This window comes from Vicugna pacos, chromosome 22 (assembly GCF_048564905.1).
Source record: "Vicugna pacos chromosome 22, VicPac4, whole genome shotgun sequence".
Classification (NCBI taxonomy): Eukaryota; Metazoa; Chordata; class Mammalia; order Artiodactyla; family Camelidae; genus Vicugna; species Vicugna pacos.
The window spans coordinates 13,243,389-13,269,805 of record NC_133008.1 but is presented as its reverse complement, the minus strand read 5'-3'; the positions used below and the strand labels follow the sequence as shown (position 1 = coordinate 13,269,805).

The 26,417-nt window shown below is 51.6% G+C and overlaps 1 protein-coding gene across 1 annotated transcript in view; it reads left to right on the top strand.

Moving 5' to 3' along the window:
- DOCK2 (dedicator of cytokinesis 2) overlaps window positions 1-22,318 on the top strand; it is a 371,024-nt gene extending 348,706 nt beyond the window's left edge. The window contains exons 42-52 of the mRNA XM_072947252.1: window positions 4,186-4,267; window positions 5,543-5,627; window positions 6,442-6,528; window positions 9,735-9,911; window positions 11,315-11,398; window positions 15,046-15,183; window positions 17,018-17,145; window positions 18,060-18,231; window positions 19,191-19,311; window positions 20,703-20,845; window positions 21,760-22,318. Of these exons, the coding sequence (XP_072803353.1) occupies window positions 4,186-4,267; window positions 5,543-5,627; window positions 6,442-6,528; window positions 9,735-9,911; window positions 11,315-11,398; window positions 15,046-15,183; window positions 17,018-17,145; window positions 18,060-18,231; window positions 19,191-19,311; window positions 20,703-20,845; window positions 21,760-21,822 (1,280 nt within the window). The 3' untranslated portion in view covers window positions 21,823-22,318. The remainder of the gene's footprint in view (window positions 1-4,185; window positions 4,268-5,542; window positions 5,628-6,441; window positions 6,529-9,734; window positions 9,912-11,314; window positions 11,399-15,045; window positions 15,184-17,017; window positions 17,146-18,059; window positions 18,232-19,190; window positions 19,312-20,702; window positions 20,846-21,759) is intronic.
- Window positions 22,319-26,417: the final 4,099 nt, after the last annotated feature.

The following is a 26,417-nucleotide window of genomic DNA, read 5'->3' as shown; positions in this document are numbered from 1 at the left end:
CAGAGGGAAGGACCATCCTGTGCAAAGGCCCTGAGGTTCCAAGAACTGAAATGGTGCCACAGTGCTCTTATAATAAAATCAGAACTCCTGAACAAGGCCTGCAAGGCTGTCATCTGACCTCTGTCTGCATGTCCAATGTCATTGCCCTCGACTCTCCTTTTGCTTTCTCATGCCCCACTGGCTACATGGGCCTTGTTTCTGAGCCTTAAATATGTCCGGCTTGTTCCCACCTCTGGGCCTGCGCATTTTCTGTTCCCTCTGCTTGGAATGCCTTTCCGCCAGCTCCTTTCTCACCTGTCAGGTCCTAACTCAGTGTCACCTCCCAGAAGAAGCCTGCCCTGGTCACCTTATCTGAAGTCTTCAGGACTCTGGTATCTCAAACCCTGTTCGTTTTCTTTAGAGAATTGATCACAACCCGTCCTCACCTCTTGAGCTTTTAAAGGTACGCGCAGGCTAGACTGGAAGCTCCTGGGAGGGCAGAGCCCCGTGCTGCCTTGCTCATCGCAGTAATCCCCAGAGCCAACTCTCAGAAGATATTTGGCTGGTTAACGCAGAGAGAAAGAAAACGAGAGAGAAGGGGAAAGAAAGAGAAGAGAGAGAGACAAACAGAGCAAGGAAGGAGGGAGGGAGGAGGCAGGGGAGCCAGCTCGCTGGAGCACACTGACGGCTGAGGTGACGTGGATGTGGCTGGTGAGACTGGACAGGATATGCTGTAATCTGCCTCCAGTGCAGCAAAGCATGATGTTCATAAGGCCGGGAGCCGACGCCGCTGGGCAGGGGCAGGGCTCAGGTGGCAGGGGGCGTACAAACCCAAGGATGAGGCGGACAGCTGGGCGAGCGGGAGGGGCCGCGGTAGCCCAGCCTGGCTCCCGTACTGCGTCCTGTAGCACAAATTAAGACACAGCCTTCAAAGTGGGGCCAACAGGTTGCATGCCTGGTCCGCTAAGTCTAACGGACCTTAATCCAAATATGTTCCCCTCGGGCGATAAATATTCACCAGTAACCTTTTCATTATGCTCGCTGGCCCTTTGTGCCTGCTCTGCCAGGGTTATTTGCAGGAGGAAATGCAACCGGTGGCGGGGCTGGCTGGTTACAAATGTGAGTTTGGTTCCAGGCGAGACACGGGATTAGCACTGAGGCCCTTCTAAGTAGACGTCCTGGTGTTGAACAGCTCCGTGGCCTTTTGGCTTGCTGTGGGAGGAGGGCACGTATGCTCCTGGCCGTGTCATCATACGCAGTCTTGCTTCAGCGCCAGGAACCAGGTGGGAAGGGAAAGAGGAAGGGCTGATACTTGCTAAAGGTCCTCTTCATGCCACACTAGACTGGGTGTTTTATAACTATTATTTCTTTAATCCTCATAAAACCCTCTAAGATGGGCATTAATTTACCCTATTTCATAGAGAAGGAATATGGGGCAAAGAGGTAAAGCAGTTTGTCTAAGGTTACAAAGCTAGTTAGTGATGGAGTTGAGATTTGAACTCCAAGATCCATCTGTCTGAAAGTCTGTATTCTTTCTATAACACTGTCGTTTTGTTTAAGATTGATGGACAGAATGTTCTTCATTAACTGTTCATCGTGTGTACCGGGCATTTTTTTGAGTTTCATTTTATCCTCATAATAATCGTATGAGTTGGGGATTACAACTCTCTGCATTTTACAAATAAGAAAACAGGTTCAAAAAATGTAAATGGCTTGCCCAAGGTCCCAGGAATTGGTGGAACTAGGATTTGAACTCAGGTCTGAATTTTGCCAAAATCTGAGCTCTTAACGCTCTGTTCTCTTGCCTTCATGTGTCGAAAAGCTGACAAGCAGTTTGGAAAGATGACAGATCTCATGTCTTCCCACTAAGGTATCCAATAGAGGAAAACATTTGAAAGCAAAGTTGTCCCCTGTCCCCTGTCCTCCCCTCTGCCCCGACCTCGGGGCCACAGTTCCATGCATAGGTTCAACACGTGGTGAGAGAGTCAAGCCACATATCCTGCTGGACATGATCGGAGAGCTCTGATGTCGCTGGCTTCCCCAAGACAGGTTTGGACTCTCCTCTTGGACAAAGGTGAATTGCTAAGATCAGTACCCATGGCTTAGAACCTTCTTTAAAACAGGGATGGGTACACCAGAAATAGACATAACGTTGTAAACTGACTATACTTCAACTTAAAAAAAAAAGTGAAAAAGAAACCAAAATCAGGGATTGGCAAACTTCTCTGTAAAGGACCAGACAGGAAGTATTTTAGTCCTCACGGGCTTTGTAAGTCTGTCGCAGCTACTCCAGTCTGCTGTGGTGGGAGAGCGGCCGTGGGTAATGCCTGAATGGACACGTGTGGCTGTGCCCGGATAGAACTTCATTTGTGAACACTGACATTTGAATTTCATATCATTTTCATATGTCACATAATACTCTTTTTTCCAATTTTTAAAGATACAAAAACTGTTCTTAGCTGTGAATCATACAAGAACAGGCAGTGAGCTGGATTTGACCCAAGGGTCATAGTTTGCCAGCTCCTGTCCTAGACTTAACCCAGAGTGACTTCCTTCCCAGAGAAGGTGGTTCACAATACGACGTGAGAAGGAAATTAGCCTTCCTGAATATTGTGGAAATCCCTCCCCTGGGGTTTATTCATTTGTGTTAAGCCCTGCTCACTCTCACCCTCTCATCTCTCTCTCTTTCTGTCTCTGTTTCTGTCTCTTTCTCTGTGAGGGACTCTCATTGGATGTGGAAAAAGTCTTCAATGTCTAACAATTAAATCTCCACCATATTAATGTGAATTGAGTTTCTTGGGGGAGGGGGATTGGATTTAACTTGGAATTACATTTGGCGATTTCTTACGTGTGAAAGAATCCTAGCCTCTGCCATCAGAAAGCTCACAGTCCGCTGGGGAGGGGACAGTCGGGAGGAGACAGGTTGCTGGAGAGAGGAGAGTCCTAAGTACAGAGTCATGAAGGGAAAGGACACCTGACTGATGGTAGATTGAACGTTCATGGAGCTGTGGTGGTGATGTGGGGAAGTATTCCAAGCAAAGGGAACAGTAGAATCTGCTGGCTTTGCAGAGATAATGGTGGGAAATGGGTTAGGATCCTATTGGAATATTTGAATACTTCATATTCAAATACTGGCATATTTGAATGCCAATGAGAGGACTTTGTGATTCTTCCATTGGCAGAAATATCAGGCCCAGGAGAAGAGTTTTTGGAGTTGTGGTGGTCATCGGGTAGAGCAGAGAGATGGGAGAACTTGGATATCTGAAGAAGATAGATGGGTAGAGAAGCCATGGGAGGTAGGGAAAGGGAAGTAAGGTTCAGGTGATGACTGGCCTTTTTTATTTGGTTTGCTATATTACTGACTTAAAATGGGCATAACAAAAACCTGGCACATGCGGTGCCTCTCCTATATCCTGTGCCCACAGAAGGCATCACTAACTGATCACAGAACTCCTTCCCACTGAGCCTGGATATGGCCTGCCATTCCTGCCCCAGGCAGTTACTCCCGAACTTTCAGAGTCAGAGTGCAAAATGGCAGGTGTCTGCATGCTTCTCAAACTGGAACATACATATGAATCACCTGAGGACCTCACACAGACACAGACTCCGATTCAGTGTGTCTGAGGTAGGGCCTGAGAGTCACCATTTCTAACAAGCTCCCAAGTGATGCTAATGCTGCTGGGTTAGAGGGCCATATTGAATAGAAGTCTAGAGTCAAAGAACCCTGAGTTTAGGGTAGAAAGACCCAAATACAGACCCTTGCTCTGTGCTCACAAACTGTGTGACCTTCAACAGGTTGTCCAGCTTCTTTGACCTTGATTTGACCTTGATGTCCTTGTTTGATTCAATAACGCTGCTCAGTGGAACCGGAGAGATGAAAGGAGACCGTGGGGAGACGTGTTCTGCAGATGACTGAGAGCTATAAATGCACTGGGTGTCATTCATGTTAATGATAACATAGCAATGATAATGAGGCTTAAGGACTACTAACCCACTGTTAGCAGGGGCTGCGCCCTGGGTTGGGGTTGCAAAATGACAGGCCGCTCTGATAAGGACCAAAGTGACTGCTGACTGGTCAGCCAGCAAGCACCCTGAGGTTAAAAACTTGGCCCTATGAGGGACTGTCCTGGGAGGTCTCAGCTGGGACCGTCTGTGCTTGGAACTGCCGACTGACACGTTGTGAGTTCTTAACGGCAGGGATCGCAGACATCCAGTGTTTCACTGTCCAGCCCGTCCTGGATGAACACCCGAGGTTCAAGAACAAGCCAGTGCCTGACCAGATTATAAAGTAAGACGCCCAGCCCAGGGGAAGGAGGGTGGGGAGGAAGATTCCCATGGGCCCACCAAGCTGAGCGGGTGGCAGGACAGGCCCTGGTGCCTTCTAGTTTCTTCTCTATCCGAGCCAGCCTGCTCTCCCTTTCCTCTTGGGAGAAGCATCACCCCGTCAGCCCTCTGGACTCTGCCCTAAAAGGCTGACACCAGAGACGGCAGAGAGGAACGAGGCTCACCTTGCGGCACAGCGAGTCCTCAGGAAGCAGCAGTGAGATTCGCTGAACTGGACATGGAGAGCCTGTCACTCAGACTGATCCCAGAGTGACTCCAAGGAATCCACAGCCAAAGGGGGTGGGCGGACAGGTGATGGGGAGGGTGGAGGACGGGGGATGGTGCTCATGCTGAGCACGTTCTCCAAGGGGCATATTTTTGGCATTTGACAGGGCTGTGTGTTGACAGTGGATCTGTTCAGATAATGATTTTCAAAAGTGGGGGGCATTAGAGGGAGCGGCATGAAGGCAGGTGTTGATCTGTTTAATACCAGCCCGCAAGGTCGATGATGAGGCAACGAAGCAGGGGGTCCTTGGGATCTGCAAGGCGCCAGGCTTCCCCGCTCCAAGCTGTCCGGCTCACCCCCCTCGGGTCTAGGTGCCCAGTTTAGCACCGTGCATGCCTTAGGAAAAGGCCTCTCCTCTGGAAGGACCTGTCAGAAGCAGGTGCTTCTTTGTGAGAAGCATGGCCTGATCCTTCAGGGAGAGGCTGCCTCGCACTAGTGCAGGAGGCTGAGCAGACGTAGCTCAGCTTGGATCTCAGCCTTCCGTCGCCCTCTGGTCCAGGCACCCTTGGGCAGGGCATAACAACCGCACAGCTAGCACCGTTCCCTGCTGACCCTGAGGAACCCCCCCCTTAGAGATTAAGGAAGAGTGACTTAAGGGGTGGCTGGGACCCCTAAAGAATCCTTGGAAGATCCCCCAGGACGTTAGGCTGGGACCTTAGATGTATCTCGATCCTTCACTGAGATCACAAGATCACTAGGTGCACTGAGATCACAAGATCACTAGGTGCACTGATGGCAGACTTCCAACTTTTTCAGTACTCTGTGGGGTGCTATGTTCACACGAGGGCGTAAGGCTGGCCGGCCTCTAAATCATCTTGCAAGGGAAGCCTGATTTTAAATGCTACAGCAAGGGCTCTGCCAGAGCTGGAGTTTACTGCAGTGGGCCTCCCTGGGCAGTACGGGGCCAGGTCAGGCTTCGCTGTCAGGAGCCTCAGGCCGCTACCTGTCTTGCAGCTTTTACAAATCCAACTATGTACAGAAGTTCCACTACTCCCGGCCGGTGCGCAGGGGGACGGTCGACCCTGAGAATGAGTTCGCCGTAAGTATCTCCCCCACCCTTCAGATGCCTTGATCACTCCCCTGGGCCTCCTCTACCAGTGCGTGCACTGCCAGGATCAGAAGGGGAGGGCATCTGCTGCAAAGTCAAAGGGAGGAATGCTGCTTCCCATCGGTCCAGTGACACCTGTTCTCCCGTCTCTTCCGCTGTGTTTGTTATCTCATTTCTGGAGCCTCTCCACTCTCAAGATGTAGCCCAACCCGGGCCTGGGGTGAGATGCACTTTTCAACCACAGGGCATTCAGGCATTTCCAGAAGGTAGGGCCCCTCAGGCTAAGCAGGGGCGTTGATGAAGTCAAACCTTGCAGGAAAGAAGAAGCCACAAGGCTTCCAGTCCCCTGTGTCCCCTGTGTGTTTCCCAGCCAGGACCTGTCTTCTATTCCCAAAGGCCAAGGCTGGCACGAGGAGGTGGCTCCAAGTCTCTCTCAGCTCCTTGCCCTAGACGGTGATTCTTCATATCTGGGGACTCACTGCCCCTTTAAGAATCTAACGAACACTGTGGACCCCTCCTGCCCCCAGAGAATGCAGGTGGATGCATTCAATATTGCCTAAAAATTCTGCCTGTTCAGAGACCAGGTTAAAACTTACTGGACCTAAATCCAGGGAAAACTTAAATTTCACTTTGAGAAAGAATTCTTAACGATAAGGTGGGAGTGTGTTTCTGGGTCTTGTAGTATTTATTCTGATTCCGGGCAGATAGGAGGCCTGGGGGCCTGGCTGGGTTCCCGCCAGACTCTGATAGCCAGGTTTCATAAGTGTGTTGCTCTCTTGCCCTTGCCGCCCCTGCCACTGGACAGTCGATGTGGATCGAGAGAACCTCCTTCGTCACCGCGTACAAGCTTCCGGGCATCCTGCGCTGGTTCGAGGTGGTCCACATGTCCCAGGTGAGTCTGCGGGCCTTCAGGCCAGAGCCAGCCTCAGGAGGCTCCTGTGACTGGAAATAGGGACACGCTTTTGTTCAAAGCCACTGTGGGAGTTCAGGAATTCCAATGCAGGAAGGGACCTGAGGCAGCATCCAGTTTACCTGCTTTCATATTTTTTTTTCAGCATCAGATAACATTTTTTTTCTCTGCAAATGAAAGGTACCATAGAACCCAGTAATAAAGCTGATGGATGGGGCTCTTCTGTGTTTGGATGCAGAAGGGGAGGCAGAGGGTCTGGAATTCCATTGACACAATCACCCTCTTATATCCTCCCAACCCAGCAGCCCTTTGAGGCCCCTCTGCAGAATCTTACTATGAACCCATTTGATAGTTGGATAAACTGAGGCTAGGGAAGGGAAATCACACAGAGGCAAAGCTCTGGCTAGTACACAAATGTTTGAACTCTTGTGCAGATAGCGTGTATTTTGCTTCTCAACACACTTCAGGGTCTCAAACAGCTAAGGGTCTTGCAGTTCCCAGGATGCAAAGGGAAAGCCAGGGTGATTGTGAGGAAACCTGAGAAGCAGGGACATATTCAAGATACCTTATTCACTTACTCAGTCAACCAGTGTTTAATGAGTTTCTAACACATGCCAAGCACCTGGAGATTTTGCGATGAAGCTTATATTCTAGTGGAGAAGACATACTAAAAAGTCAAAATAAATATATATTATGCCAGGTGGAGAGAACCACTGTGGAGAAAAATGAAAGAGAAAGGTGATGAAGGAGGGGTTATTTTAAGCAAAGTGGTCAGAGAAAGCCTCCCAGCTAAATGGCTTTTGAGCAAAGACCTAGAGAAAGTGAGGGGGGTGGTCCATGCAGACATTGAAGAGAAGGGTGTTCTAGCAGAGGGAACAGCAGGTGCAAAGGCCCTGGGACAAAACATGCTTGTGGCTGAATCAGAACGAGTGAGGGGGGAGTGGCAGTTGTCTGACAGCAGATCAGGGAGGACTCTGCAGGCACCAGACAGGCTTGGGCTTTTCCACTAGGTGAACTGGAGCCACGAGCAGAGGAGGGACATGGTCTGACAGACATCTTTGATGATCAGCATTGAGACTGCCCTCTCCCGCCCTGAAGGCCCCCCAGCAGCACGGTGGTCCTCCAATCTCCTTTTCACAGAGGTGGCCTAGACCTGAGGGGAAATATCCTAATGATGATGATGACATCAACAGACATTACTGAGCATGTGCTAAACTGTTCTTATGCATGACCTCATTTAAACCCCTCAACAACGCGGCAAGGTAGATGTTCTTATTTTCCCATCTTACAGATGAAGGAGCCGAGGTACAGAGTCAGTGGGTTGTTCAAGTTTAATAAAAGAGGCGAGGTTTGACTTTAACCTCCCGTATCAGACACCCGGATGGACTCACTCTCTCCGTTTTCCTCATTGTGTCCCCAGCCCACCCCAGTAAGTAGTGCCTTGGAGAGGAAGAAACCATTCATGCCCTTATTCATGGGACACATCAGTGCACAATAGGCTTTGACAAGTGTCCCAGACGCTGTGTCAAGGGCTTGATGGCATTATCTTATTTAATCCCGCAAAGCCCTGTGAATTACACAGTATTATGGATCCCATTTTTGAAATGAGGAACAGAAACTTCCTGCTAATCTGTGGTCGCTACCCATTGGCCCTGGCTGTGTCCTGTCCTCTGGTGATGCTCAGTAAGGTGCCCCTGCTCCTTCCGCTGTCCCCACGGGACTGTAGGCAAACTGAGGGGATCCCTGCCTGCACTCCCTGCAGTTCCCATCCCCCACCGCCACCACCACGGTATTTCTCCTCAAAGCACCGATAACCTCCTAACAGATCACATCATTTGCCTGTGTGTTTATTTTTAATATCTAGAATTTTAAATCTAGTGACATTAGGATATAAGCTCCTCTAGACTGTGAGCTCCAGGAAGACAGATTTTTGCCTGCTTTGTTCCCTGCCACACCTCTGAGTGCAAAGCATAGTCCCTGGCACATAACTGACGCTCAAGAATAGTTATTAATGAAGTGAATCCATCAAGCAGTCACTCAATTAATAGGCAAAACCCATAAGCAGTTGCTTTTGTGTTATAGAAATTGTGTCTTGCCCTTCTTGTTTCTTTCATGAACTGTCATGACTACAGGACTGTTTGTACAGAGAGGTGTTTTCTGATGGGATTCAAGTGTAAGTTCTGCTGGAGGTGGGGGGTATTTCCTTGTTCTCGGCCCCAAGAATATGTAAGCTTTACAAGAAGCCCTGAGCTGGGGGAGGGAGGTCAGAGACCCAAAGCAAGGAGTTAGGTGATGTTGGATAAACACAGTGTATCTCTGGCCTTAGTCTTCTAATCTGTAAAACAGAGATTGAAATACGATGGAATTTCAGAGCCGAAAGACACTCTGGAGGTCATTTAGTCCAAGAGCTACAAATCCAAGTACCTCCAGAGCCCAGGAAGATAACATAAATATGGGAAACTGTCACCTTAAGACAACGGGGAGTGGTGGAAGCTGTGGGAAGCTCCCTCCAGTTGAATTAATAATAATAGTAGTAACAATAAATTAGAACTCACGTGCTGGGTAAAATCCAGCTTGGCCCACAGATCTCCAGTGTGCACCCCATTCCTAGTTCTCACCCAGTTGAATTATTTTGCATATGAGAAGACTGAAGCCCAAAGATGGGACCTGAACTGCCCAAGTGATCAGTGGCAGAAGTAAGTTGTAATAATATGCCTATTTTATGCTGCCCAAAGGATTCCTAAGAGGACTGAAAAGGGTAATGTGGGGAAATGCCTTTGCGGAGTACGAAGGACCACTTGATTGCAAGGGGACCTGGCTACCAGCACTTCATCTTAGGACCTACTCAGGGCCAGGCTGGGTGATCATACCACCCGCTGCTCTAATCCGTCCGGCTAAGTGTTCACACATAGTAGGTGCACAGCCTCTGAGACCCCTCAAGTCCCTGACATGTCTGGCCCGTCTCCCCAGGGACACCTCTTTCTCACTAAGCACAAATTCAGCCTGTTTCTCCCCAGACAGCAGATGGCCCCCCTGGGCTCTCTCGTTACAAGAGCCTGCTACAGCCCCGAGGGGAGCTTTGCCTCTTTTGAATTCCAACCCCAAGTGAAATCAGTACCAATAATTACATCTGTTTTTGAAGCAACCTGCTAAGGCCCTCTCTCCTTGGTGATCTCGTTTTCCAACAGAGCACAATCAGCCCCCTGGAGAATGCCATCGAAACCATGTCCGCGGCCAACGAGAAGATCCTGGTGATGATAAACCAGTACCAGAGTGACGAGAGCCTCCCCATCAACCCGCTCTCCATGCTCCTGAACGGGATCGTGGACCCTGCTGTCATGGGAGGGTTCGCCAAGTACGAGAAGGTGAGGCCCTGGTGAGGGCAGAGCAGGGGCAGGAAGGCCCGGGGCGGATACCGCCGCAGGCCACACGTCTTACTGCGGGTGTTTGTCCCTCAGAGGGACGCATCAGCTTGCTTGGACCTCATACACCTTCCAGAGTTTCTGTAGCCTCACTCTCGCTTCCTCCGCACCCTCAGTGCCATGCTCTGTGCTGTGGCAGGAAGGAGCAGGGGTCCTAAAGGCCCGTTGTCCCACTGGGCACATCCAGGTGCCTCTGGCAAGGAAAGGCTCTGGGATGACCAGGAGACAGACCATTAAAGTCAAGAGCCACGAAGTAAGGCATGTGCCACCCATGTGAAGACATCTTTTCTATGGATGGTACAAATGCTGTCTATAAATGAGAAGAAATGAAACCCAGAATCTGTGAACATATAGAAGGGATAAGAGATCAACTCCAAAGGAGGAGTTATAATCTAGATATCCAAGTTATAGAAGCCCTCCTGAAATCCCCACACATTTCAGGCACAGATTTCATTTTTGAGCCTCCTGGTGTCCATGGCAAAAAGGGAAAGGCCATCATTTTTCACTTAGGGGTAAATAATAATTTCTTTTGGTGAGGGGACTTAGCCTTTTCCAACACTGAAGTAGAACAGAAAGTTTTCATTTGGTTTTCTCCCAGGCCATGCATTAATGGGACATTGAGATTTTGAAAAAAATGGACTCATCATTCTTATAAACCTCATGATGAATTCCTTATTATCTTCCCTACATCATCCATTGATGTAAAACTAAGAATACAACACAATAGTATAATTCAGGGGCAGTAATTCTAGTCACCCAGTCAGTCCTTCCAGGTACCCTTGGATACCCCAGATAGTCATCACTGGTAACCTTTGTTCAGCCTTGAGAGTTGGATAAGATATGTCTGTATGTACGTGCGTACATACTGAGAGCATGGGCCCCAGAAAGAGCTGGGGCTGCCGAGGCCACACACAATGAGGGAGGCAGGGAGGTGGGCAGGAGAGCCCACCGGGGGAAGTTCCTCACTGAGTTTTCCCCGGGGACAATGCCCTGAATGTGCAGCAGAATCCCCTCCAGGGCTCTTAACACACAGCCGCCCCCACCCCACCCCCAGCCCAGAGATTCTGATTCTGTGGGTCTGGGTGGGGCCCAAGAGCGTTCTTCTCTGCCAGGTTTCCAACGATGCCTGCTGCGGCTGCCAGTCCAGAGACCACACTTTAAGTGCTACTTCCCTGGAGGTTGTGTCCGGTCCCCAGTGGGGACTGATTTGAGGCTCTACAGGTGCCTGACTGTGGCCCCATCCAAACAGGAATGGCCTCTTTCCTGGCCCTTGCAAATGGAATCCTCTCCCAGTGCCAGAGAGATGGGTTGTGGGGTGCCCCCAAAGGAACTGTCTGTCCTCCTAGGCCTTCTTCACTGAGGAGTACAGCAGGGACCACCCCGAGGACCAGGACAAGCTGAGCCGCCTCAAGGACCTGATTGCGTGGCAGGTAAAGAAGAGCCGGACTGGGCAGAGCCAGCCCTGCCTCCCTCCTTCCCCGGCCCTGGCTCAAGCGCCCTCTGCTAGCCTCTGGCTGGTGTGGCCGAGTTTCACCTATTCTCCTGCCCTTTGGCTTTTGCCCTTTCTTCTGACTCTCTCTTCACCTGGGCAGGCACATCCTGGAACCAGAATTTGGGGCACGGCCCCCTCGGGGTGCTGCACAGGTTGGGGCCGGGCAGGGCAGCGATGCTGTGCTGTGCTGTGCTGTGCGTTGCAAAGACAGGCTGTACCAGTTGTAGAATTCAGGAGGTGGCTTCCCCCAGTGGGACTGAAATGCAAGCCGGGCTCCCACACACCTACCATCACCTGCCCCCACACCCGGCACCCGCCAATCAGATACTAGGAGAATTCGGCCCCCACCCCCACCTCTCCTCCTTGTAAGGCTGACCCAGTTTGTTGCAGATAATGCTCAGATGGATATCAGGTTTTGAAAATAATCGAGGCCGTGGTTTGGTGGGTTTGGGGTCTAAGGGCCTGTGGTGGCGGAGGCGGTGGCCGGCAGGAACTGCTCTGCTCTCCCGGCTGGAGCTGAGCCGGCGCCTTGGAAGGACCGTCCTCCCAGCTCCCTGCTCTCTCCCGCTGTCTGCTGGTCTTCCCTGCATGCCCCCGCTCCTGGCCCCCGTGCCTTCCTTCCCTGCTCCTTCTCTCTGACTCTTTCTGGGCATCTGTCTCTGTCTTTCTCCTCTTTGAAGTCCTTTGCTTCTCCCCCTCCCCTCTCCGACTGCTGCCTCGCTCTGCCGCCGCCCCCTCACACCTCTCTCCTGGCTCCCTTCCCTCCCTCTTCTCTCTCCACTGCCCTCCCTCCTTGGCCGCTTCTCTCTCTGGCCCCGTCTCCTGTGTTTTCTCTCCCTCCATCTCTCTCCTGCTCTCTCCCACTGCCTGGAGAAGGAACAACCCAGCAGACCCCCTCCTTCCCCTAGAGGCACCTGGAGGACCAGGCTCCCCATCCAGGCCTGCAGCCACCCCTCCTCAGACGTATCCCTGCTCTCCACGACCACCAGCACCTAGGGGGGGCTCCGGAGGGGGCTGGAGGGAGGTGAGCCCTGAGCAGAGGGCAGCCCTGCAGCTGCCGGTCACAGTGCAGAGAAAAGCACACTACTGTGGTCCGGAGTTCTTGTTACTCTAGGGAAATCAGAGAATGAGAAGCACCGGGTGCAGCCTCTTTTCTTAAAATAAGGATTCCTAATTCAGGTCCTTCTCTGCCTCTGCCGATTTATGCAAAGTGAGGCCTTAAAAATGAAACACTGAGCACCAAGCCCTGCACAGACACATTCTCCTGAATGCATTTTGTGTGTCTGGAATTTTCTCTCCCTTCTTACCTTGAGCCACCTGTGAAACCCAGACATCCCCGAGGGCCCCAGCCTTCCGAAGTCATCACACCTGTTAATACTCAGATAATGATCGTGCCCCGCCCCCGCAAGCTTGGGGAGCAGGAAGACCCAGCTTTGACTGGTTTCCTCCCTCCAATATTTCTGGGGTGCCCCAGGGAGCCCTAACAGGTCACAGGCATTAGATGTGACGTACAGTATGTACCGCTGGGTGCCTGGCTTCTGTTCAACATAACGCCTTGGGATTTATCCAGGTTGTTGCGTACATGTAAGGGAAGTTCTTTTTTGTTCCCAAGTGTTACTCGTTGTGTGACAGTACAGTCTACCAATAACACCAATTTATGTATCCATTCTCCTGTTGATGGTGGGTGGTTTTCAGGTTCGAGATGGTATGAAAAAAGCTGTCCGAGCATTCTTACTTATGTCTTTCGATGGACATGAGCACTCAATGCCCTCACTGTCCGCCTGGGTCACACATGGCCTCTTTAGCCTTTTCCTGGAGACCAAGAAGCAGTTTTCCAAAGTGGGTGAGCCAGTTTACACTCCCATCAGCAACTTCTGTGAGCCTGAGTCGCTCCACATCCTCACTAACACATGACAGTGCGAGTCTTTCCTTTTAGTCTTTCCAGTGCTTGTGGGGTGGTACCTCAGTGTAATTTAAATTTGCTTTTCCTTCCTGAGCAAGGGTGTTCGTTGCCTTTTCATGTGTTTATTGGCTAATTGAATAACCTTTCTGTGAAATGTTTGTTCAAATCTTTTATGTTATTAACCGAATTGTCTTTTTATTAATAATTCATAGGCATCTATATATATATATTCTAGATATGAATCCTTCATCAAATATATGTATTGCAAATGTCTTCACTCGGTCTGTGGCTTGTCTGTTTACTTTCTTAATGGTGTATTTTGGAGAATGGAAGTTTATAATGTTGATGAGGTTCAATTTATCCATTTTTTAATGATTACCATTGTTGTGTCTGCTTTAAGAAATCTCTGGCTACCCCAAGATCATAACGATACTCTCTTACATTTTATTGTTTTATCCCATACACTTAAGTATATGCTCCATTTTGACTGACGTGAAGTAAAGGATAAATTTTTCTTTTTTGGGGGTGGGGAGAATAATTAGGTTATTTATTCATTTATTTTTAATGGAGGTACTGGGGATTGAACCCAGGACCTTGTGTGTGCTAAACACGTGCTCTACCACTGAGCTATGCCCTCCCCCACGATCAGTTTTTTTCCTATACAGATTTCTAATTATTCCAGCATTGTTGGAATTTGTTGAAAAGGCTGTTATTTTCCCCAGCTTTGACATAAGGTGATCACATATGTGTCAGTCTGTTTCTGGAATTTCTATTCTATCCCATTGGTCTGTCTGACCATGCTTGTACCAGTACCATCCTGTCTTAGTTACTCTAGCTTTACAGTAAGTCTTGAGAGCTGGTAATGAGAGTTCTGCAATTTTTTTTTTCAGATTTATCTTAGTTCTTCCAATCCTTTGTATTTCCATATAAATCTTTAAATCAGCTTGCCAGTTTTCACACACCCTTCAAAACACATTGAGATTTTGATTAGGGATGTATTAAATATGTAGGTTAATTTGGGAAGAGTTGCTGTCTTAATGATGTCGAATCTTCTAACACATGAACATGGAATCTCTCTCCTTTTATTTAGTTCTTTCATTTCACTCAGCAAAGTTTTGTAGTTTTCATTGTAAAGGTCTTCCACATACTGTATTAGATTTGTTTTTAGGTATTTGATGGTTTCAATTCTATTATAAGTGGTATTGTTTTTAAAATTTTTCTTTCTGTCAATATAATCACAATTTTTTTGGTATATTTATCTTGTATCCAGTAACCTCACTTATCAAATTCACTTTATAAGTCAAATTCTTTACACTTTCTTTTGGGTGTTCTACAGATAAAATTATATCAACTGCTAATAGAGTTTTTATATGTAGCATTTCCATTATCCTTTCTTTGTTAAATAAAATCTTTGTCTTGGATAAAAAATCTTTTCTGTTTCTATATATTAATTTTTTTAAAATAGTGCTTTCTTAGGCTCTTTTCGTACTCTGTTTCTTCTAGCTCAGTCCATTCATTCTTTTCTTCCTTCCTCCCTTTTTGCTTTTTTTCCCTATCTGTTGGTTCTGCTCTCTGTCTTTTATACTGGAGAATTTTCTTCAATGCCTGGTGATCCTTGGTGGTCTGTTCACAGAGGCCAGGTAGCCAGCCTCTGGCTCATCGTTTACCACCTTTCTCTCCAGATCCCCTTCCTGGGAGCTGGGATTAAGATCCATGAGAAAAGGGTGTCAGAAAATCTGCGGCCCTTCCATGACCGGATGGAGGAATGTTTCAAGAACCTAAAAGTGAAGGTGGAGAAGGAGTACGGTGTCAGAGAGATGGTACGGGTGGTCCCCATGGCCGGGAGGGGTGACATGGGTGGGGTGGGGCAGAGAGGACCATGAGACCAGAGCAAAGGAATCTGCCCTCGAAGAGATGGGCCTGAGGGCCAGCAGAGCTAGGCTCAACCCAGAGACCCTTTCTGTAAACTTGGTCCCTCAGAAGTCACCCCAGATAAACACCAGCTACAGATGGAACCCTTAGCACTCAAGGCACCGTGAAGCACCTACTATGTGCCAATCTGATCTAAGCACTTAGGTCTTTTAGTTTCACAACAAGCCTGGGAATGGTTTTTAACCCCTCGTATCTCTTCTGGAGATTCCAGGGTGCTAAGTGACTTGCCAAAGGCTACGGAACAAGTGCATGCGGTCGGAATTTGCACCTGGCTCTGTTGGCCACTAATAAACTCCGTGGCCTCAAAAGGCTGTTGGCCTGGTGCTCACAGGACATATTCTTTATCCTCTTCCCCAGACAGTGGAGTTAAAAAATGTCAAGACTGTGTGATCCCTCAGAGGCCACCTGGCCCAATCCTCTGACTTTACAGATGGGAAAATCGAGGTCCAGAGACGGGAAGTGAGTTACTGGAGGAGCGTGGAGGTGAACTTGGGTCTCTCGTCTTCTGGTCTAAGAGCTTTTCCATGAGACAAGTTACTCCCTGCATGACATCCCAATGTGATTCTGATGGTCACTACCCAGAGCTGGGTCACATTGCATAGGTTAAGGACAGAGGCCTCCACAAGACTCTCCTCCCTTCAGACGCCAGGGTTCCCAGGCCACCTGCACCTCTGACCAACTGGTTACACATTTGGAGATTCCCACCCCCTCTTCCAGTCTGACCATTTCACAGAACTCAAGAAGTCGGCCCTCCCTCGGTATCTGTGGATTCACTATTTGAAGATTTGACCAACCGAGGATCGAAAATACTTCGGGAAAAAAAAATCCAGGAAAAAAGCAAAACTTGAATTTGCTGTGCTGGCATCTGTTTACCTCACATTATGTTGTATCTACAACGTTCACATAGTTTTAGGCGTTATAAGTAATCTAGAGATGACTTCAAGTATACGAGGGGATGTGCATAGGTTACAGGCAAATATACAAGGGACTTGAGCATCCATGGATTCTGGTATCCTGGGCGTCATGGAATGGATTTCCCCGTGGAAACTGAGGGACAGCTGTCCTTATGGGTACAGTTTTATTATACAGGAAACAAATCAGGATCAGCCAAACTAAGAGATGTATAGGGTGAGATCTGGGAGGCTCCCAAATGCACAGCTCCTGAGTAATCAGGACCCATCACCTTGTCTGCCCTACCCGTACGTCCATGTGCGATTACCAACCAGGAAAGCTCACCTTAGCCTAAGGTCTGGAGTTTTTATTGGGGTTTCATTACATAGGCATGACGGAACGAATCACTGGCCGTGTGACTGAAATGAATGTCCAGCCCCACTTCTCTCCCCGGAGGCTGAGCTGATTCTGTCTGGCTCAGAGTCCCAGCCCTGTAATCACAAGGCTGGGCTTTCTGGCCAGCTCCCATCCTGAATCTTCTCATCGGCATAAAGGAGCCACTATGAAAAACAAAGTCACTCCTATCAGTGGGGAAATTGCAAGGATTTAGACATCACCTCCCAGGAACCAGGAATAAAGGCCTGACAGATTCTTTATTAAACCCCTTAGCCTCAGCTGGCCAGGACGTTTTTGTCCTGATGTCCTGCTCTGTCCCCCAGCTCCGCCTGGCCAGGTGGACCAGGAAGGCAGCAGGAAGGTGGAGGCCACATGCCCCTGGCCTCCACCCGACCTCAGGCCTGGCTGCTAACCACCCTGCTCTCCTGCCCGCAGCCCGACTTCGAGGACAGGCGGGTGGGCCGCCCCCGGTCCATGCTGCGCTCCTACAGGCAGATGTCCATCATCTCCATGGCTTCCATGAACTCCGACTGCAGCACGCCCAGCAAGTCCGCCTCCGAGAGGTCAGTCCCTGCCCCAGGCAGCCCCTGCCCACTGCCCCCTCCCAGTCCCCAGCAAAGCCTCCCCGAGTCTCCCCCTTCTGTCCCCAGGGCTGCCCTTCTGCCACCTCCTGCCCTTCTTTTTCAAAGCCTTCCCCCACCTGGGGCCTCATGAGAACCCTCAAAACTACCCTATGGGGCTTGGAGCCACTGTTAGGGGACCAGTCGAAGCCCAGAGAGATTCAGTGGCTTTTCCTGAGGACCCAGCAGGACTCACTGCAGCCCGCAGACTCCCAGTCCAGCGATCTCCATCAGCCAGCCTGACCCACTCATCTTCTCATCTCTGCTGGGGCTCCGTGCCTCCCAACTCCCCACCCCAGAGCTCCTCCCCCTGTACCTACCTGTACCTCTGTTGGGGTTCTCCTTTTCACCCCAAGAAAAGCTTCCCCTTTCCACCTTCCTGGAGCCCTCTGCTCTGCCCTGCCCAACTCAACTACTGTAATAACACACTGTGAATCGAGCACTCTCCCCAGGTCAAGAATGTGCAAAGGGTCCTCGACCTCATCTCATGGCCACTCTGCAGGGTCACTGCAAACACCCCCACTTACTGAGAAGGAAATCATGGCTCAGAGAGGCTGAGTGATTTGCCCAAAGTATTTCACCTAAAAAGTGACACAGAGTTGAATTCAGATCCATAGGTTTAGCCCATTTTCTCTCCTCATCACCAAAAATTGATGGCTCATTGCCTTCAGTTTTATTTTAACCTGCACTTTGAATGTTTGCCAATTACGCAAGTGTCTCTCCAAACTCTGCCAGGAGAGCTGACCTTGACCTACCCCCGGACCCTGTTGTGACGGCTCAGTCAGCCTGGGTCCCTGCAGGACAGTTCCACTGAAGCTCTAACTGCAGTTTCTATTGCTATCTCCACTGCCATTCAGCTTCGACCTGGAACTAGTGCCTCCCAGGACTCCAAAAGCGGAGCAGGAGGAGCCGATCTCCCCGGGGAGCACCCTGCCAGAGGTCAAGCTACGGAGGTCCAAGAAGAGGGCCAAGAGAAGCAGCGTGGTGTTTGCGGACGAGAAGGCCGCAGCAGAGTCGGGCCTGAAGCGGGTGAGCCTCCGAGGCCGGATGCCTCTCCAGTGAGCCATTGGCAAATCTCCATGCACGCCCGGCAGGGTACTGGGGGCTCAGATGTGGTCCCGCTCGAGCCTCACTCTCACAGTGAGGTGGGGTTACAGAGGTGGCGTCTGAGAGGCAGGGAGGTGAAGTGCTTGCCAGCGCCCACGCAGCCCAGATGTGACAGAGCCAGGATCTGAACCCGGGCTGTCGCCGTGTCCTTTCTACCATCACAAAGGGCTCTGCGAGGCTGGGGAGAAGCCGCCTGTCTCCCCGGCTGAAGGGGAGAACAGCCCTCCTGGGGCGGGGAGCAGGTGTTTCTATCTCTCTGCTCTCTGTCCCCAACCTAAGCTCCCCCAGCTGGGGATGCAGAGATGAAATTCTCACTGCCCTGACTCTAAGAGTTTTTATCTTATAAACTAGTAACTCTTTGATATGAGACTTGGTGCCAGGCAGTCCTGGGTTCAACCCTAGCTTCCCCCTGAAAGAGAGGATTGTTGAAAGCATTCTAGGAGCCTGGGATGAGGAGAGATTATTTACTGTCCTGCCAGATGAGAGAGCAAGGGGCCAGCTGAGATGTCTTCCAGTGATGAAAGAATCTTCCAGAAACTTCCCAGTTGGCCTCAGAGTCCAGGAAGAGAAGGCTGGAAATAAGACTGTATTTTACAGTTCTAGGGGGTATCATTCACACAGTAGTCTAAGTGAATGACCTCCCCCTTGACACACACATTGGAGTTGTATAGTATGCAACCTGTGCAACCATACATGGCAGACTGGCATGGAGTGTGACACAAAACAGAATAAATGAACTTGGGCTTGGGTCCATAGAAACCACGTCAAGCCCTAAACACTGGCTTTGCACAACCCAGAAATACCTCATGCTAAGTCTCTGTGGGGTGTGTGTGTGTGTGTGTGTGTGTGCGCACACGCGTGTGTGTGTTATATTCATCCAGCTTTCCAGGAAGCATGAGTTCATGAGTGACACCAACCTTTCGGAGCATGTGGCCATCGCCCCCAGGGCATCCATCCTGTGTCAGATGAGTTTCGCCAGCCAGTCCATGCCCACCATCCCAGGTATGCACCCCGCCACCACCAGCAGGGGTTATAGAGGTAGTGGGGGCCACCAGCCTCGGGGTGGGGGATAGACCAGAACCGTGTCTACACAGCAAAGTGGGCTAAGCACACTGGGGTTAAGAGGGTTGCTCACAGCACCCCCCACCCTGTTCTCTGAGCTCTCCCCACACCCACCCCCTATGTGGGTGAAGCTGTCCCAGCTGTGTCTTCCTTGTCTTCCAACACCAAGAACCTGGAGTCCCGCCCTCCCCAAGGGCAGGGGCCCGGGGGGGAACATCTCCAACCATGGTGTTGCCTGGTGCTGCCTGCCCCGTACGGCCCCCAGCTCGGAGTCGCACACACCTCCCTGACCCTCGGTTGTGACCCTGGGGACACAGGGGTAAAAGCACAGACCTCAAGAGTGCTGTGAGGTCTGCTGAAAGGACAGGAGTGAAATGGCCATGTACCAGGTCAAACACCAGAGCCGCGTGGGGGTGTCCTGCCTGGGGAGGCTGGGCAGTGCTTCGGGGCACGGTTCCCGGGGCCTCCACCACTTAGTAGCCAGGACAGGCAGGGGACTGACATTCTCAGGGCCTCAGTTTCCTCATCCACACAATGGGCTAATCACCTGAGCCACTTCATAGGCATGAGCTGAGGCTTCAGTGAGACAAAGAAGGAGAGGCAGTTAGCACAGAGCCCGGCACAGAGTGGCCGGCACAGAGACTTGCCACGTGCCAGACTGAACGCCCCTGGGCAGGCCGCGTCCCCGGTCAGGTTTCTAGAACCCCCTCTGTGAATTAGCAAAGGGCATCTGCACGCTGCTGGCCTCCTCCCTGGACAGTGAATGAGGGGGAAATACGAAGTATCTATGCACCAAACACTCTGCAACTATAAGGTGGGGGTGGGGGTCGTAAGTGCTCAAAATAGTGTTCCAGGCCCCCAAAGGAAACACGGGGCTGAGAGACTTGCCAGGGGCCGACTTCTGGTCCCCAGGAGGCCCTGGCTAACTAAGGACCACCTGGTGTGATGTATGGATTCCCAGTAAACCCTGAGGTCCAGAGTGACGCAGGCCTCCACGCAGAGGAAGGCAGGGTCCCAGTGCTGGGGGTCCTCGCCCGGCCCCCTGTTTCCAGCCTGGAAGCCCTTGGATGAGGCCTTGATCGGGCCAGGTTGCCGGCCCCGGTCTGCGGGTTGGGCAGGCCTCGGCGGAGTGGACGGACAGCCTGGACAGCCCCAGCGTGGGGGGAAGCCGGCCTCGCACCTCCTGCCCAGCCCCAGGGCCTGTTCTCCCGGGTTCTGTCTCTGGGCCCCGCCTGCCTCCTGTCTGTCCCCGAGTCACCCTTCCCGACCCCCGGCACCGCCTCTCCGCCCACGGCTCACGGCCGCTCCCCGCCCTCCTGCGTCTCCTGCAGCCCTCACGCTCTCGGTGGCCGGCGTGCCCGGGATGGATGAGGCCAACTCGTCGCCCCGCCTCAGCCAGACCTTCCTCCCTCTGTCCGACGGCGACAAGAAGACGCTCAAGCGGAAGAAAGTAAATCAGTTCTTCAAGACGATGGTGAGCACCCAGACCCACACCCAGACCCAGAAGGAAGGGGGTGTGGGGGGAGGAAGGGAAGAGGGCAACAAGGAGAGAGGAGGAAATGGGGGTGCATGTGAACGGGGTGCATGTGAACGGGGTGTGTGTGTGTATAAGCCTGTGGTCACACGGGGTCACTCCCAGGGAGGCGTGGGCAGGGCCCCCTCGGGTGGGGACTCTGGCTGGAAATGCCCAGGGTGCAGTTCTCCTCTTGGGCCCCAGGTGGCTCCCCTGAGCAGGACGGAGCCCAGCTGGGCTGCAGGAATGAGCCAGAGGCTGAGCAGGGCCCCTGGGACCTCAGAGCCAGGAGCTGTCCTTTGCGTAAATCGCCCTTTGGTGCTCCTGTCACAGAGCCACCACGGCCCACTGTCTTGGGCGGCTAAAAGTGCTGTTTTCATTCTTTTGGAGGAACTTTCCTGTTCAACTGCTATTACAAAATCCTACTATTTAAAAGTTAGTTTCCAAGCCCTGCCTTTTCAAGTCCCGTGTCCTATTGCTACTTGTTGGTCTTTGCTCAAGATGAAGGCACCGTGGACACGCTTGTCCTCGGGGTGCTACTAAAGCAGGGCTCAGCTGCTGTGAGGACGGCAGCTTCCCTGTGGGCGTGCACTGGGTCAGGCGTCCCGCCAAGCCCTTCCCAGACACGATCCCATCTGACCGCCCACTCTCCCTGTGAGGATTTTGTCAGGCTCACGGCATTAGGTAAGAGACTTGCCCAAGTTCACACGGTCCACGAAACAGCAAAGCCTGTGCTCCAGCCACTGCACGGCACAGCCCCTCTCTGGTCCCGTCAGCTCAGGCTCACTGGCTTTGGGAGGGGTTAGCTCTGGGGCCCTCGTGAGTGGCTTGGTGCTCACGAGCATCCCATCTCGGGTTTCTCTTCTCCCACGCAGCTGGCCAGCAAACCTGCCGAAGAAGGCAAGCAGACTTCCGACCTAATGTCCACGGACCTGTGAGATGCTACTGGCCAGGGCTGCCCCTTGGGGACAGGGATGGGAGTCTGCAGAAGAGGAGAGACACGGCAGGACATTGATGCCTCAGAGAGCAGGGAGCCCACCCATCAGTTGCCTGCACTCAGACGGAGGAAACGGGCTGATCTGGGCCCCAGAACTGTCCGTGGGGACAGACCCAGCCAGCATCGCCAGGCCGGGGTGACCACGCCCCACCCGGAAGCTTAGGCACACCAAGGAACCAACAGGAATGCCTCCTCCCAGCATCCTGGGCACATCTTTTTATAGCCCAGTGTCCTAGGTCTAAGGAGCTGTATTTTTGTTTCATTTTCTAAGTCCCAGCACTTAACAGGAATGCTTTTAAATATTCTTTTATTTTATTTTTGGTTAACAGTTTTGTATTTTATGTTTTTTAATACAACCAACCTGTCTTTTTTCCTAGCTGATCATCTCCGAAGTGTTGCTCTTTTGTACTGACAATAAAAATGATTCCACAACCCAAGCAAGCCTCGTGGCCAAATTCCATCAGCTGAGTCCCTGAGGCCCAGGGCTGGACTGGGAGCCCCTGGGGATGGTCAGGAGGGCAGGCAGGCAGCCCAGGGCCTCCAGCGATGTTAGGAAACCTGGCTGCAGCCTATCCCAATGCAAATCCACCTACCTTGTTCACGCCACCCCCAAGAATATTCCCCATGATGTGGGTGCCTTAGGGGCCGAACGCTGGGGTTCAGGGATGCAGGGAGTAGCTGCCAGAATCTTCCTCGTGTGAACTGCGCGGTGGAGTTCCATTCTGCCTTTCTCCCTTTCTGGAAAGAGATGGGAAAACCACCCAATCCTGGTCACTCCGATTAAAAACAAAAATCCCAACCAAATGGTCCAGAGTTAGGAAGACCGAGGGCTGGGGTCCAGCAGGCTGCGGTCCAGCCTTTGGATCTTCTCACCAGGTCAGAAGTGATGGTTTTTCTTGGACCTCCCGCAGGCTCCTCAGATGAGGCCCAAAGGAGACAAGAGGCTCCTCCAATCAGAGAAGAGAGGGGGGAGCAGAGGCCCAGGGAGCCGGGAGCCTGTGCAGGGAGGCGGGAAGCTGAGGACTCTATCTGGGAAGTAAATCGATAGTGGGGGTGGAGTTAAGTGCACGATTTCGTGGGGTTTGGAGCTGGAGCCACCCAGAGACCTCGGGAAGGAGGCTCATTTCTTGGCGCCTGAGTCCCCGGGCATAGTGAGGGGTGACAAATGACAGATGACTGTCCCTCACACGGTGTCACGGACTTGACAAGAGAGAACTTCCTAAATCTTGACAGCCCCACCCTAGGAGGTGGGTACAGTTATTGCCCAGATGAGGAAACCAAGGCACAGAGGCACAAAGTGACCTAAGATCACACACATGGTACGTGGAGAAGGCTGGGACTCCAACCGGCAGGTGGACAGGAAGCTTGGCTTTGAACCCAGCTCTGTGCTGCCTCTCGGACACCTTCACACCCAGGCCATCTGTCGCCTCGGTCCACCGCAGTCTCTTCCTGTAGCTGCCACGTCCCCTCGACAAGCCCCAGCCCCTGTGCCCCACCCAGCTTCTAGTCTGTCCTCAACAGTCCAGTGAGTCCTGTCTCGGTGGGTGGCTGGTTGGGGCTTTGGCGGCATTGTGGGTGCCCTAAGGTGAGGAGACGGCACCCAGAGGCTTGGAATCCAGCTGGATTCACTTTCCAAAGGAGCAAGGACTTCCACGTGGGCAGAGGAGCATCTCCGAGGAGCATCTCCAAGGAGCTAAGGAGCTGGACCCACCCGGGCATCTTCATGGCTTCACGGCTGGTGCTTCACAGAGTTTACTGCTTAGAGTGAGACCTTTAGGGCAGTGAGACCCAGAAGAAGAGACATTTCAGGGTGTTGAAGAGTGGGTCAGGTGAGGAACAGAAGTGCTGCTGGTAAAGGAATCGTCCCCTGTGAGTGATGGGCAGGGAGGTTTGGGTGGGTTTCTCCTGCCCAACTGGAGTCAGAACAGAGTGTAGAAAAAGCAAGACTTGATAACACCACGCCCACAGAACCAGTACCATGCAGAAGACCCCAATACCGATTTATGAAATATTAGTGTGTTCTGTTTATAAACTGAGAGGTTTGTAATAAACAACCTTTACAGTCATCAGGGCTGTGAACCCAAGCTCTTATAATGACAAGCACAGTGAACCATAATGTTTTTCTTAGACTTAACTCTTAAGGACTCCAATGAGAAATTCTTCAGAGAGTTGAATTCAATTATTTTTGACTATTTATAAAATTGGGGGAGAAGAAGTAGGTTTTATCTAAAATATGTCCTAATGGCAGACTCCCAAAATTCATGCAGATCTTAAAAAGAGTTTAAAATGAAACATAAATAGCATATTTGGCGTTAAATGTTATATATATATAAAAAAAAACTTAACCTACAAGTTTAAACTCGGGGAAAGTATTAGGTTCCCCTGAACAGTGGCTGCCTGGCTTTCAACATTAAGTGACTATGTTTACAAATGAACAGGTGTGGTTTCCCGAGATCTTAGGATCTGCCTTCAGGGCAGGTCACGTGAAGATCCACCCAGGTGAGTGTAGTGACTCTGACTGTGGGACACAGAGGTGAAAGGGGGGTCCTTGGCCAGGCATGGAGGCATCAACTCACTGCTGACTCACAGGGATGGGACGCATGGGGTAGTCACCACTGTGGCCCCAATTTCCACAGGACAAATCAAGGTAAAGAGGAGAGCTCACAGCCAATCCTCCCTCACAAGTGTGCTGAGCAGCCTCCAAAGCCCTGAAGAAAGCACTGTCCCCGCCCTCGAGGGGCCACAGGTCCCACAGTGAAGTCAGGCGATAAAGCGTGACCTCCTGAACCACATGCCAGGCACGGAGGGACCCAGCAGGGGAGGGAGACTCCCAGGGCAGGATCAGAAGGTGAGTCAGAGCCATCCAGGTGGAGAGGAGGATGGGCACCCGGATGGAGTGGGCAGGCACCGGCCTGAGCCATCGCGAGCAGCTCACGTGACCACAACCCAACAGGGGCGCAGAGAGTGGATGGGGTGCGATGAGAGACCCCGGGTGGGGCCGGGTGTGTGCTGGGTCTTGAATGCCATGCTGGGCAGCTGGTAATTTTCAGGGGCAAACATGCATGCACACCTACTCTGTGCCAGGCGCTGCTCTTGGCAACTTGCACTTAGTAACTATGGAATCCTCACGACCGCCCTCTGAAGTGTAGACTATTATTAATCCCGATTTACAGTGAGGAAACAGGCCCAGAGAGGCACAGGCACTTGTCTTGGGTCACACAGCTTGGAAATGGCAGAGCAGGGATTTCATGCTTCAGGCTCCAAGGAGCAGGCTGTTGAGTGGCATGCTTCCAAGGGATAACTCTGGGGACATGGCCTGGATCCCAGGATCGCTTGCTTCCTAAATTGGGTGTGCAGCAAGCTCCCGAGGAGCGCTGATGCCCAGCCCCACCTGGGCTCGCAGGTCAGAGTCTCTGGGGCGTGAGCCCAGGAGAGTGCATTTTAATAAGTTCCATAGGTGGGACCTGCCGGTCAGGACCTTGAAAACCATGCAGCTTTGCTTCCCATTTGCTAGATGAGGAAGCTGAGGCCCAGAGGGGCCACCACCTGCCACAAAAGTCCCAGAGTGCAATAAGGAATAGGTGACCAATCCCAGCCAGAGCCACTGCCCCAACCGGCATTCTTCACCCAGAGGTGACGGAGGAAGGGAAGGAGGGAAGAAGGGACAGAGGGGGAATCGGAGAGGGAGGGAGGGGAGAAGGGGAAGAGGTGGGGAGGCTGGGGGGACTCCTTGATGGGCAGACTGTTTTCCCAGGTGTCACACAAAGGCCACTGGAGGGGATCTTCAGTGGAGGGGTCAAAGCTTCACATAACACAGAGTCCGATGCTATTAGTTTCCCATTACTGTTGCCACAAATTATCACAAACCTAACGGCCTGAAACAACAAAAAATGTATTCGCTTCCTATTCTTGAGGTCAGCAATCTGAAGTGTTTTCTCCATGAAGCTGCTGTTGGTCCTAGGAACTTGTCCCTTTCCAAAAGGGACTCCGAAACCCTTGGCCATGGACCTGCATTGTCACCCAGTCTCTGCACTCTTCTCCTTGCTTTTAAAGAGATGGCCACCAGAGGGCGGTGTCGGTCCATGCTTCTCCAGCCTCAAGCTCAACCAGAAACCAGGGCAGCAGAGAGGGCACCAGGATCAGCTCCTCCAGCTTGGCTAACGCCTGGGCGGGGCTCCTAGAAGCCCCAACTCGGGGACAGAGAAGCCAGCTCCACGGCAAGCCCCAAAGTATACTGAGACACAGTGCTGGTGAACCCTGCTGGTCCGGGGACAGGACAGGAGGCCCCGATAACAGCTCCAGGCCATTCACAGAGAAATATTTGTAGACCTCCGGTCTATAAACGTAGACCCATTGTTTAGAACAACTAGAAAACTATGTGTTCCACCTACTGTAGAAAAACTATGATGTCTTATCCCTGTTTTACAGATAAGGAAACTGGTACAGAGAGTTTAAGCTAGACGCCAAGTGGTCCCAGATCTCCAGTTCCCCACTCCAACCAGTCTCCTCCCTGCCAGGTCCTGGAGACCCTGGAAC